The sequence below is a fragment of the Chiloscyllium plagiosum genome, unplaced genomic scaffold (assembly GCF_037043375.1).
Source record: "Chiloscyllium plagiosum isolate Xiang-an unplaced genomic scaffold, Cpla_swu_hap1 HiC_scaffold_12, whole genome shotgun sequence".
In the NCBI taxonomy this organism is placed as follows: Eukaryota; Metazoa; Chordata; class Chondrichthyes; order Orectolobiformes; family Hemiscylliidae; genus Chiloscyllium; species Chiloscyllium plagiosum.
Window position 1 is genome coordinate 50,448,210 of NW_028270150.1, and position 14,225 is coordinate 50,462,434.

Here is a 14,225-nt window from a genome sequence, read left to right on the forward strand (position 1 = left end):
ACTGACTCAAGAAGGCAGCTCACCATCACCTTTTGAAAAACAATTATAGATTAGCAGTAAATGCAGGCCTTGCCAGTGGTATTCAAATACTTTTGCACGGGTGGGTGGGGAAATCAAACTTGTGTTATTGTGCCATTGTAGTCTTGCAACTTGCTGGACAATGAAATTCACTGACAAACATGCTGAGGAGGAATTAGTGTGTGTGCCTGCGACATAGTTGGCGTTCAACCCCTCAAGACTATATTTCCATTGAATTAAAGCATAGCTGGATTGAGGAAAACTTTAATTACCCATCTTTGATCAATATCGTTATCTATTTTTTAAAAGATCAATTCAGTCTTAAGTATTTAAATTAGACCAGCATCTACAGTTTTTTTGGGAAACAAGATTCCAGATATCCACTATTATTTGTGTGTAAATTACTTTTTAATTTAACTCCTGAATGATCTAGCTCCAATTGTATCATTTTGCCCTCTTGTTCTGGATTCCCCAGAGAAAATAGCCTTACCGTATTGACCCATTAAACTGTTTCTAACATATAGCATATAGAGCTCTCAAACTTCCAAAGTTTGTAGTTTTGCAATGTACTCTTTACTTTAGTACTTGGATATATTTGCTGTGTATAATAGTCATTTTGAAAGCATCAGTAAGCAGTAGCAGTTCCATCTTATAATGGCTGTCACATAAAAGAGTACTTTCTGTTCCAAGTTGCTGGAATGTTGTTGTCCATGCTAAATAAATTTGATGTTCCAAGTCTTGACCAACACTTGGTCATTGTCCCGTACACATTAAAAGTTTTGCTCTTGTAATAACTACATGCCATTGCCCTAGTTTTTGTTCACAGTTTCCTTATCTTTCTCTCTCAAATCTTTTGGTTTCTTTGGTCCTCCATCTCATGGCCGCATATGAATCATCCCGTTGTATCATTCAGCTGTTGATGGCAGAGTCAAGAGCACTTCAGCTTAATTCACTCTCAAAGCATATGCATTTCTTTATATTTAAAAACCTAATGCAAAGCAATCTTTTTGGTTATCTGACATAATTGTAAGCTCCAAGATGTCCTGTCCTTTATCTATTTCAACATTTCTTAGGTTTAGGAATGAAGTAGGCCAATGAGCCCATTGATTCGGTCCTGCCATTCAATGACTGATCTGATTTTCCTCAGCTTCACTTCCTTACCTTTTCTCCATACCCCTTGATTCCCTTACTAATGAAACATCTGTCTATCTCAAACTTGGATCTACTTAATGACAGAGCATCCACAGCCCTCTGTGGCAAAGAATTCCACAGATTCATAGCGCACTGAGAGAAGAAATTTCCCTGCATCTCCATCTTAAATGTGCAACCCCCTAATCCACAATTATGCTCTCAGGCCCGAGATTCTCCTACAAAGGGATACAATCTGTCAAGGAATCTTGTGTGTTTTAGTAAGGTCAGATCTCTCTCTCCTAAATTTCATTGAGTACAGACCCAAACTACTCAATTTCCTCATAAGACAGTCTTTCCATATCTGGTATCAACCTATTCTGGACAGTCTCCAATACCACTGTCTTTGCTGAGGTAAGGAAGCCAAAACTGTTTACATTACAAATCGTTCTACTTATAACGTGCATTTTGTTAACGTGAATTTGGTGTAACATGATCGACGAATTGGGAACACTGTTTCTAAAGCCCAAACTTTTAAAACCTGTGTTGGCTGTAACATGATTATATTGCCAACACTTTAATCACTGTGTTTCTAAAGACCAATTCTTCTGTAATGTGGGATTGCACAAGAATGCAACCATCGTGTTATAGAAAACCTACCTGTATTTCAGCCTTATTGACTAGTGTCCTGCGTAGGTTTAGCAAAACCTATGCATCTTTATACTCCATTTCATTTTAAATGAAGGTTAGCATTCCACTTGTTTTTCCTACTACCTGCTGAACTGTAAGCTTTTTGTGATTCATGGATGAAGACTGTCAAATCCCTGTGTTCTTTAGCTTTCTAGAGTCTTTTATAACCCCCTTTTAAAATGCCTTCAAGAATTTTCTGGATTATATAAATGCAAGTTGTTTTTATTAATGGTTGAAGTAAAATGTGTTAAACAAGTGGTTTATAATTACATCATGTGTCTGTGTAACCTTTGCTCCGCCCCATAGACTTCTCTGTCGACAGCTTATTTTGGCTCTGATTTGTGTCTTGGTGTTCAACCATAACGTTTCCCATTATCTGAGCTTGTTTGGGATGGGAAAGCAATCACTAAAGTTAATTGCTTTGATCATTTTTTGTAAAAAAAAAGTATTTGTTCAGTAAGGAGAGGTAGCAGCAGGAGGTACACATTGGAACCAACGACATAGTAAGGGAAAAGGATGAGATTCTGAAGGGGGAATATAGAATGTTAGGCAGGAATTTAAAAATGAGGTCCTCAAGGGTAGTAATATCTGGATTACTCCCATTGTTACAAGTTAGTAGGGGTAGGAACGGGAGGATAGAGCAGATGACTGCATGGCTGAGGAAGTGGTGCATGCGAGAAGGGTTCACATTTTTGGATTATTGGAATCTCCTTCTGGGGTAGAAGTGACCTATACAAGAAGGATAATTGCACCTGAATTACAAGGGGACTAATATACTGGCAGGGAGATTTGCTATAGCTGTTCAGGAGGATTTAAACTAGTAAGGTGGTGGGGGTGGTTTAGGACCCACGGAGATAGTGAGGAAAGAGATCAATCTGAGACTGGTACAGTTGGGAAAACGAGCAACTCAAACAGTCAGGGCCAGCAGGAAAAAAGCAGTAAACAAGGTAGGACTGATAAATGAAAGTGCAGTTGCTTCAATGCAAGAGGCCTAACAGAGAAGGAGATGAACTCGAGGCATGGTTAGGAACATGGGATTGGGATATCATTGCAATTACCGAAATGTGGCTCAAGGATGGACAAGACTGGCAGCTTAATGTTCCAGGATATAAATGCTATAGGAAGGATAGAAAGGGGGGCAAAAGAGGAGGGGGTGTGGCGTTTCTGAAAAGGATAGCATTACTGCTGCACTTAGGATATTCCTGGGAATACATCCAAGGAAGTTATTTGGGTGGAACTGAGAAATAAGAAAGGGATGATCACGTTATTGGGATTGTATTATAGAACCCCTAATAGTCAAGGGAAATTGAGAAACAAATTTATAAGGAGATCTCAGTCATCTGTAAGAATAATAGGGTGATTATGGTAGGGGATGTTAACTTTCCAACCATAGACTGGGACTGCCACAGTGTTAAGGATTTAGATGGAGAGGAATTTAAGTGTGTACGAGAAATTTTTCTGATTCAGTATGTATCAACTAGAGAAGGTGCAAAACTTGACCTACTGTTGGGAAATAAGGCAGGGCAGGTGACTGAGGTGTCAGTGGGGAGCACTTTGGGGCCAACAACCATAATTGTTTTGGCTTTAACTGAATAGTTACTGCAAAATCGAAAGCATTGTTGGAACATTCACACACAAAACAGAAGTTGGTTGATTTTAGTAGATCATGAGGTTGTTTTGGGGCATCTGTGTTCGCAATTCCTCAGAGTATAGACTTTATGCCAGATGAAAAGTTGCTGAAAATCTTGTAAACTTACTGATTTGATAGAGAGCTAGCACAGTATTGGCAGTTATTCAGAAAATATATCAAAACTCTCCAAGACAGGGTTAAAGCTTTTTTTAAAAAAAAAATTACATTCTTCTTCACTTGGTCACCGATTTCAGTAAAAGTTTATAAAATGCAATTCTGATCATTGCATTTTACCTTGCAGGATGATAACTGGGGCGAAACCACAACAGCCATTACTGGGACATCGGAACACAGTATATCACAAGAAGACATTGCGAGGATCACAAAGGATGTGGATGATACTGGGCTAGACTGTACCCGACATTTAGGGATAGCCATTGCTGCTGTGCTCGGAATATTGGTCTTTTTAACTCCCATTGCCTTTATGGTTCTTCCTCAAGTTCTTTGGCGTGAAGTACTTGAACCTTGTGGTACTGTATGTGAAGGGCTTTTCATCTCTGTTGCCTTCAAGCTTCTCATCCTTCTCATTGGAACGTGGGCACTCTTCTTCCGCAAGCCAAAGGCACAGATGCCACGTGTTTTTGTGTTTCGGGCACTCCTGATGGTGCTAATATTCGTGTTTGTGGTTTCTTATTGGCTTTTCTATGGAGTACGCATTCTAGACTCAAGAGATCCAAATTACCAAGGAATTGTTCAGTATGCAGTTTCACTGGTAGATGCCCTCTTGTTTATCCACTACCTGGCAATTGTACTTCTGGAACTGCGTCAACTGCAACCCATGTTCACTGTCAAAGTGACCCGATCAACTGATGGGGAATCTCATTTCTACAGTGTAGGCGTACTGAGGTATGTGACGTGGCAGCACTGTCTGCTCTATTTAATTTCTATAACCAATGATATTTTTCATCATTTTATTTTTCCTGCTATTGTCTTCCAACACTTTTAGATGTCTCCAATAAGAATATTTAGAGCTGAGGTTAAAATTGAAATGTCTGTGATAAGTGAGCATTAGTTTGTGATGAATGCATTACAGTTTCATACGTATAAATTAACACTGAACGTCGATTGATTGACTCTTAGTTGTTTGAAATCTCAGACTTTGTAAAACAGTTCCAACTATAGTAACATAATTAAGAGGTGCAATTATTATTTGATGTCAGAAGAAGGGAAAAGCTGAAGTTTGGTAGAATCCAAACAATTGCCATCAGTGTGTCAAAGTGTTGTAGCTCCTTCTATTTACAGTTTGCTTGTATCTCGACACTTAGAGAACACCATTTCAGTTTGGTGAATGGGTGGCATTACTTACATATTAATTCTCTCTTGTGGTGAGTGTTAATTACCGAGGCTCATACTTGAGGTTATTGTCAAATTCGGTCTGCATCATAATAGGTGATTGCTGAATTTAAAACAAAAGCTTGCACTTAGAAAAAGTATTTAACCAAAATATCTATTCAATCTTCCTAACCTGACGACAAGGGAATTTGCAATACACCAAATCCTTGTTATCCTTGGGGGACAGAGCATGTATCTCCTGCAAATAACAGGAAATCACAAATACTGCTATAATGGAAATCCCCTATCTACTGCAGGAGACCATGTGATCTGTTGGGGCCTTAACAGAGGAAAACCTCATTGGGTCTGGGCAAACTGGGTGAACCTCGTGTGTACATGGATCCATGAGTATTGAGGAAATAGTGCACTGATTGTGCTTCATACTGATGTTGATAATTATTAGGTGTGAAGCATCTTATTTCATGTTAAATGTTATAAAATCAATGAGTCCTGCATTCGTCTCTGTTCATGTGATCAGAGGTGGCATTGATTCCATCCCAATTCCAACTTCTTGTTTTGCAGTGCAGGCAAGAATAAAATGTTTCTATTTTTAAAATGTGACATTTTGAGTTGCCAGTTTAACATCATAGGATTGAAAGAACAACTGGACATACCGTTCCTGTGATTCCACCTTCTTGTTAACTGAACTAATTGTATTGCATAAACAATAACAAAAATAGAAATTGCTGGAAAAGCTCAGCAGGCCTTGCAGCATCTGTGGAGAGAAAACAAAGTTAATATTTCTAGTGATCCTTCCTCAGAACTGGAGGAACAGAAGATTGAACTATTTTAATAAATTTTAAGAGGTATAATCAACATAGCCAATTGTCTTTTCTACTGCTAATAAATGGTTGGAAGAGGACTACATCTGACAGTAGAGGAGCAAGCAGAAGCTGGCTTGTTATTTCTGGTCCCTGCAATGATAATGGAAATGTTATCAAACGCGACCAAGCACATCCCTGAACATGATGCAAGTGTATTCACATTAGTTATAGTCTATCCACTTTTACCTAGTTTTGTGTTTTTTTTATTTTTATCTTAAGTTCTTTTGTTTATTTTTCTGGTTTGTATCACTTGTCATTATAAATTCAACTCCTTTTAAGATTTGTTTCAATCACTGAAGGGGTAATGCCTATCGGCCAGGATATTATCAATATTGTAACGTGTTACATTAATCTAGAAATATTGATTTGACTAAGATGGGGATTTTAAAAGCCAGAAGGTTTTAGGAAGATTGTTGTGATTTACAGGAGAAAATGAGATTCTTCAGTAAAATGTTTGAATGGAATCAAGCTTACCTACAATTCTCTGTTTGGATTATTTCAGTTTCACTTCAGCACTTTACACGACTTTCAGACAGAAATTTGGATGTTAACAATAACACCCTATGTGACTAAAAACATTGTTTGGTCCAAATTAAATTTTTTTGCACCATATGAAACCCACCCTATCTTTCTCTACTGACTTGTCATTCTATAGTGCAGCCTCATACAATTGCCTTTGTATGGTTTTAACTCTTATCCCAAAGTAATCAGCAAAGGCAAGAATCCCTGCCTCCGTGTGATCTGAGGTCTTGCCTGACCTTTTTTTCTTCCAGTAGTTTTCCAGGTCACTGAATCCTGCTCTACCTAGTTTATGATCCTTCCTGTCTCCAATTCACACGCTAGCATCTTTTATTTCTTTGTTTTCTCTCATTTTATCTCTGTGGTCTTCTGATGATACCAGTTCTGCTATTTAATCATCTTAATAATCTGTGCAGTACTTAGTTTCTTTCCAATATTTTTGTGTTTTTCTTTCTAAATGCTGAAAAGTTTTTTTTCTGGTTTTGTTTTCAAACCCTGTTTGTAATGCATTTTTTGTTTACTGCTGGTTGAATTATCAATATTTTTCATTGGGCTGCTACAGGCATAAGATCAGTGTGAAAATCATCATAAGCAAAAACTGCATAGTGATGTGTTGTGCGGTTAATGAGGCTTCAGTTAATAAACAGCTCACTGGGGGACTCTGCTGGTAGATTTCTTGCATTGCAATTCAACTACAGTATTAGATGGCTCATAATAATAGATTCCCTAACCCAGGCATTTAGATTACTGACATCGTTGACAAATTGATGCTTGGGGCAACAGATTGAACCATTTGGATGTTTAAAACCAATTATTGAATACATTTGCAACCATGCGATTTTAAATAGCATGCTCTCGTTTCAAAAAGACTTTAAATGGGATTGAGAGATTTGGGAGATGACATTACTTGACCATTATCCCATATTTGTTTGATCATTAATTGCTTTTATAAATTACCTGCTTTTATACAGTTTTAATCACAAAATGATGAGCTCTGACCGATCGCATTCAGCCACTACTTAACATTTACTGCAGAGACCCCTGTGCCCGTCATCTCTAGATTCTCCACTCCTAAATTGTTCTCTTGTACATCTGATCTCTTTAGGCATGCTAAGTGTTAACATGAAAGCTAATTTCCTTTAATACTGCACATCTGTGAGTCATGGTTCCCACGGGGAGGGGAGGGGATGGAAAGGGTAAGCCTGTGCCTATTTTATTTCATCACTTTTGTCTCCATCTGTCCTGAAGGCTATAACTGCTACTATGGCACCATTTGATGGATGACTAAAGCCCTCTTGTACCTCATCATTCTTTTTGTATGTCTGGTCAGTGCTACTTTGCTGTTTCTGCCTGCACGTAACTTTTATTCTCTCCCTCTGTGTGTGTGTGTGTGTGTGTGTGTGTCTGTCTGTCTGTCTGTCTGTCTCTCTGTCTGTCTCTCTCTCTCTCTCTCTCTCTCTCTCTGGCATTCAATGACTCCATTGAGTCATCAGTGAAATTTTAAAAGAATGCTAATATCATTGAATGTTATCTTTGGCTTTTTCAACCTTTTTAATGGTGTGATCTTTATCATTTATTGGGCCTGACTAGACCATTGTGTAAATTATAAATAACCTCCTGAATCTGTGTGTATGTTTTCTGCAACTCTGAATTTAAACTGATGCAATCAGGACCGTTCCTTTTCTGCTGTATTAAACCAAATGAAATAAAGTTACCAATGAGATGCCACTTGACAGTGTGTGATGTATTCTGTCTTCATCTCAATGATATTTGACACAGCCAACTAAACCATCTTTCTTTCGTGCCTCATCTCCATTGTCCAGTTCAGTGGGACCAGTGTCATTCACTTCTATCTATTCCTATTCTGATAATCTCCTCCAGCAAACAGCTTCCCCTTCAATTTTCATGCCATCACCATGCGAATTCCTCAAATTCTATTCTTGGCTAATCCTCCTGTCTCACCTAATCACCGTTTTTACATTGCTATCTAACTCTCCATCGCTGCCATCTCTTTTCAGCCCTCTGCTGCCTTGCATTTGCGTTGTCAAACTGGGTGTTTGTCCAATATCCAGTTCTGTGTGAGACTCCATTTTTCTCAGTTTACCGTTGTGAAGATTGAAGCTATTGTTTTTTTTCTGACCAGTGCTGAAAATACTTGCCACAAACTCCACTCTTCCCCCTTACTCCAGCTTGAAGCTAACCAGATAACATGTAGATTCTGCATCCTTTATGGGCCCAAGCTGAGCTTCCAACCCTGAATCTGTTCCATCAGAAAAACATTCTGTTTCTCCAGCTAATCCAAACCTCTGCTGTCTATATGCAACTCTGCTAATCTGTCAGCTCTATCCTTGCTGAACTAGATGGGCTCACAATCCCCTCAGTGCCTTGTTTTTGGAGATCCCACGTTCATGCCCAGATTCCACTGTCATCTTGTTCTATCACTATCTAAGTTCCTCCAATCTCATCCTCACACTTTCAGTTCCCCAGGAAATAGTTCACTTGCTCTGACCACTTGTACATCCCACATATCTTTACTCCTCTTTAAGCAGTTTAAGCTGCTTAAGCTTCGGCTGTTTAGAGTGCTCAACGTCAAGCTTTTGTAAACTCTTTTTAAATTATCGAAACTGCCCTAGGTGTCTGTTCTGCATTCTATGAATGTAATTTGGAGATTATCAATTCAACTTGTTTACATTTACTTGTAAGCAGACTCAGCATACCATCATCCCCACTTCCCAATACAACGACTAGTTGTTCCTTATTTGTCTACCATTGCCAAATTGAAATACAGCAAATGCAAAATGTTCATATCTTCCTTATTTCTTTTCATGTCCCTCTTCTCAAAAAGAATGCAATGTGCTGGAACTTTACTGTCTATCAGAGCATCAACCTATAAAACTGTGTCTGTACCTAGCACAAATTGAAAGGAACCATGATGAATTTTGGCTTTGATCTGTAGTTTAGTGAAGAGGACATCACAGTATTTCTAACTTGTTAATCCCAACTCTGTCTTTAGTACAATTAGTCATTACTATGCTTATGACCATGGGGGTGGATGAGTGGTGAAACACTGACTTTTATGGAAGTGCTTAGAAGAAACAGAATCCACCAATAGTAGTAATTGGGTTAGAAATTGAGGTAAAACTCTTGTTTGTCATCAGGACTGATAGAAAATATTGTTTAACCAAGTTGAACTCTACTACTCAGAAAGATTTTACTCAGACATGCACAAAGCAGTGTGTAGTTGAAGGGTTGATTCCTAAATGTGAATGTAAGCTGAAGTCCATTCCAGAAATCTTTTTTCTGGCCTCTTAGATACAGTATAGACAGAAGAGTCAGCTTAATAGTTCCTGTTGTAATAAGTATTAAGCTACTACGTAATGCCTCAACTCTGCTTGTTCCTGAGAACTTTGAAAGTTTGTTTCAAAATATGAAGTTTACTCACTGTGTCACAAGGAACCACAGAAGTCTTTTTTTTAATTCTAAGTTTTCTTCAGATGTTGCTTTTTAGCAGTCTTGCAAAAACTTTATACTATGTATTGAGCAAGTTAAATTGCTCAAGATGCTCAATCGAGTTGCCATATATTTATTGGGTGGCACAGTGGTTAGCACTGCTGCCTCACTGGGCCAGAGACCTGGGTTCAATTCCCACCTCAGGCGACTCTGTGTGGAGTTTGCACATTCTCCCCGTGTCTGCGTGGGTTTCCTCTGGGTGCACTGGTTTCCTCCCACAAACACAATAATGTGCAGGTTAGGTGAATTGGCCATGCTAAATTGCCCGTAGTGTTAGTAGAAGGGGTAAATGTAGGGGAATGGGTCCGGGTGGGTTGCTCTTCGGAGGGTCGGTGTGGATTTGTTGGACCGAAGAGCCTGTTTCCACACTGTAAGTAATCTAATATAGCTCTGACACAAACAATATAAGCAAGGACAGACTTGTTTAAAAAAAAAAGTTGAATATCCATTTTAGTCATGGTCCTTAATCACCGAACTGAGAGGATTGAGGTCTGAGGAAGAATTAATTGAGCTATTTTACTGTTTCATTTCTTTTATATTCAGAAATGTTATCCTGTATTTTCAGTATCCAACGAGCTGCCCTTGTCATTCTGGAGAATTACTACAAGGATTTCACTGTCCACAATCCAGCACTCTTGACTGCTGCAAAATCTCGTGCAGCCAAACATATGGCTGGACTGAAAGTCTACAATGTGGATGGTAAGTTCATACACAATCCAGCAAGAATGTGACCCTCAAAAAATATATATTTTCTATCTGTCCTGTGCTCTTTTAAGTGACTTGCTAAGGGACCATAACTGAGGTTTTTAAATCTATGAAAATACATAAAACAGAATTGTGCCTATTCGATGGAATGTGGGTATCTTTGGGTAGGCCAACATTTATTGACCATCCCTGAATCAGAGCTTCAGATGAGTGAGGCCATATTGGATATGATCATCCATAGATTAAATTTCCTCCTTTTCTCTGGAAGGAAACGACAAGATTGCATGCAAACCCATAAAACTCTGTAAATGCACAGCTCCCTAAACTGATCAAAGCCAATAAATTCAAGTCCTTAACTAGTGCAAAGTGTAGTTTCAGAAGCATGTGGTGCACCTCCATGACACTTTTGAAAAAGATTTGATGCCATATTTTCTCCTTTACACTAATGTTGGAATTCCAACCAGGATGGAGCCTGTAAAATCTGTCTTCCCAGCTGGAATCCCAACTCCTGTGGAACTCTTGCATATTGCCAAAAGGTCCACTAATACGGCTTTCTGGATACATTGCAGCAAATTCCCTTGTTTAAGTGAATGACAGAGTATTTGGTGATGGTTAAATGTGTTGCATTTTATTCAGTGCAATTCTAGTTATTCACTGGAATCTTGTGCTGGCAACTGGAGGGGCAGGAATTTAGATATTCTTTAGACTATTCAGCTGGAGACTCAAGTAATGTTCTGGGGAGAAGAAAAGAACTGCAGCTTCTGGAAATCAGAAACAAAATCAGAAATTGCTGGAAAATCTCAGCAGGTCAAATAGAATCTGTGGAGAGAAAACAGAGTGAACGTTTCAGGTTCAGTGACTTCAGAACTGATTTGTTGCTAGGAAAAGCTTGGTAAAGGAAAAGGTGCAACCCTTCAATCTTTTGGACTCAAGATCAGTAATTGTAGGGCCTGAGCACCTCCTTCCATGTTCTTACCCCATGCCTTGTCATCATATGGACTGCTGCCACTAACAATTCCATTAGCATGATTTGGAGATGTCGGTGTTGGACTGGGGTTACAAAGTTAAAAATCATACAACACCAGATTATGGTCCAACAGGTTTAATTGGAAGCACTAGCTTCCAGTTGTGGAGTACACAATTGTAAGATACAGAATTTATAGCAAAAGTTTACAGGTGTGATGTAATTGAAATTATACATTGAAAAATACCTTGATTGTTTGTTGAGTCTTTCATCTGTTCGAATACCATGGTAGTTTCAGTTTTTTCATGAATAAATCACAAAACTTTTTTTTTAAAGTTGCATTCTCAGGTTAACTGTAACAATTGGTGTAAGCTAGACAATATGTTGAAGGTGTTAGCCCTCTGTGTTCTCTGTCTGTGCCATAATGTTTAGACTGATTCTAATCTAAAAATTGAGATAACAGTGTCTTACATGAATCCATGCAGTTTTTGAGCAAAGTACAACCTACAACACAGACTACACAGAGAAACTTTGCAACCACACACCTCTCAAACTCCTCAATCATCTCGTGCACCAACTCTACAGCAGCGCCACAACCTTGAAATTCAGATGGAGTCCACACTGTCATCCTGCGCTCAGGATACAGCAGTACAATTACGTGACATTGCCAAACAGACAAGATGACAAAAGTACACTACGTACATGCGCACCAAGAACAAAAAACTGGAGAAACTTGGCATTCTCACCAGTAATACCAAAGCCCACCCTAGCACCACAGTAGGTAACATTATCACTGCGGGGAAGTCTATTATCAACTTATCGGACCATACCCTTTAACCGAAAGAGGTTGAAGTCCTGAGCAGGGGTCTCAACTTCTGCCCCACCACCAAAATGGACCCATTGGTTCTTGCAACAGACACTGAGGAGTTCATCGACGAATGAGTCTCCAAGAATTCTTTCAAGGTGCCAGCAGTGATCCCAACGAGCCCACTGATGAACTGGAACAGTCATCACATGGATCTGTAGTGGAGTGACCAAAGAAGGTGCCAACTTGGATTCCACCGGAGGGCTGCTGCCCTGGGCTTGACATGTATGCTCAAACCGTCTGGAAATCTATAAATGCCAGATTCATCAGCCGTACCTACAAGGTACAGCAAAATATCACCTGTTCACAACGCAACGCCATTCAGGCTCTCAGAACCAATCACAACATTGTCATCAAACCAGCAGATAAAGGAGGAGCCATTGTCAGTCAGAATAGAACAGATTACTGCAAGTAAGTGTACCGACAACTGAACAACTAGGAACACTACAGGCAACTATCAGCTGATCCGACCAAAGAACACACCTGTGAATTAAACACATTGATCAGGACTTTGGATCCAGTCTTTCAGAGTTCCCCCTACGTGCCCTCATCCCATGTATTTCTCGTGTAGGTGACTTCTACTGCCTCCAAAGGTACACAAAGCCAACACAACAGGAATGTATGTTGGGACCCTGTGTGAGAATCACTCCGGCTATATTGAAGGCATCTTGAAACCCATTGTACAGGGGATCCCCAGCTTCTGTCACGACACTACGGATTTATTACAGAAACTCAGCACCCATGGACCAGTCAAACCGGGAACATTCCTCGTCACAATGGACGTTTCTGCACCCTACACCAGCATCCCCCACAATGATGGCATCGGGGCAACAGCATCAGTACTCAACACCAACAACTGCCAATCTCCAAACACCATCCTATAACTCATCCACTTTATCCTCGATAACAACATCTTCACCTTTGACAACCAGTTCTTCATCCAGACATAGAACAGCCATGGGGAACCAAATTTGCACCCCAATATACTAATTGTTTTTTAGATTACTTAGTGTGGGAACAGGCCCTTCGGTCCAACAAGTCCACACCGACCCGCCGAAGCACAACCCACCTATACCCCTACATTTACCCCTTCATCTAACACTACGGGCAATTTAGCATAGCCAATTCACCTGACCTACACATCTTTGGACTGTGGGAGGAAACCAGAGCACCCAGAGGAAACCCACGCAGACACGGGGAGAAAGTGCGAACTCCACACAGTCAGTCGCCTTCATGCACAGGTTTGAACGAGACTTCTTCTCTATGCAGGACCTTCAACCAACATTATACACCAGGTACATTGACGACATTTTCTTCCTCTGGACCCATGGCGAGGAGTCACTGATAAAACTACACCGTGATATCAACAAGTTTATCCCACCTTCAAACTCACCATGGACTACTCTCGACTATCTGTCTCATTCTTGGACACATGCATCTCCATCAAAGATGGACACCTCAGCCCCACACACTACCGTAAACCCACAGACAACCTCTCAATGCTACACTTCTCCAGCTTCACCCAAAACATATTAAAACAGCCATCCCCTATGGACAATTCCTCCGCATACACCAGATCTGTTCAGATGAGGAGGAACATGACGGGCACCTGGAAGTACTCGGGGATGCCCTCATAAGAATGGGGTACAGTGCTTAACTCATCGACTGCCAGTTCCAACGTGCCACAGCAAGGAAACATAATGACCTCCTCAGGAGACAGACACATGCTGCAACTGACAGGGTACCCTTCGTTGTCCAGAATTCCCAGGAGCTGAAAAACTACACCATGTTCTTCGTGACCTGCAACGCATTATCAATGAGGATGAGCACTTTGCCAAGACCTTCCCCACACCTCCACTGCTTGCCTTTAAATAACTGCCAAACCTCAAACAGATCACTGTTCGTAGCAAGCTGCCTGGCTTTCAGGACAACTCCATACAACCCTGTCATGGTAGGTGCTGCAAGATGTGTCAGAGTGTG

The 14,225-nt window shown here is 40.1% G+C and overlaps 1 protein-coding gene across 1 annotated transcript in view; it reads left to right on the forward strand.

The window, feature by feature from the left end:
• LOC122555171 (vang-like protein 1) overlaps positions 1-14,225 on the forward strand; it is a 55,643-nt gene that overhangs the window by 29,121 nt on the left and 12,297 nt on the right. The window contains exons 4-5 of the mRNA XM_043700901.2: positions 3,768-4,372; positions 10,277-10,410. Of these exons, the coding sequence (XP_043556836.1) occupies positions 3,768-4,372; positions 10,277-10,410 (739 nt within the window). The remainder of the gene's footprint in view (positions 1-3,767; positions 4,373-10,276; positions 10,411-14,225) is intronic.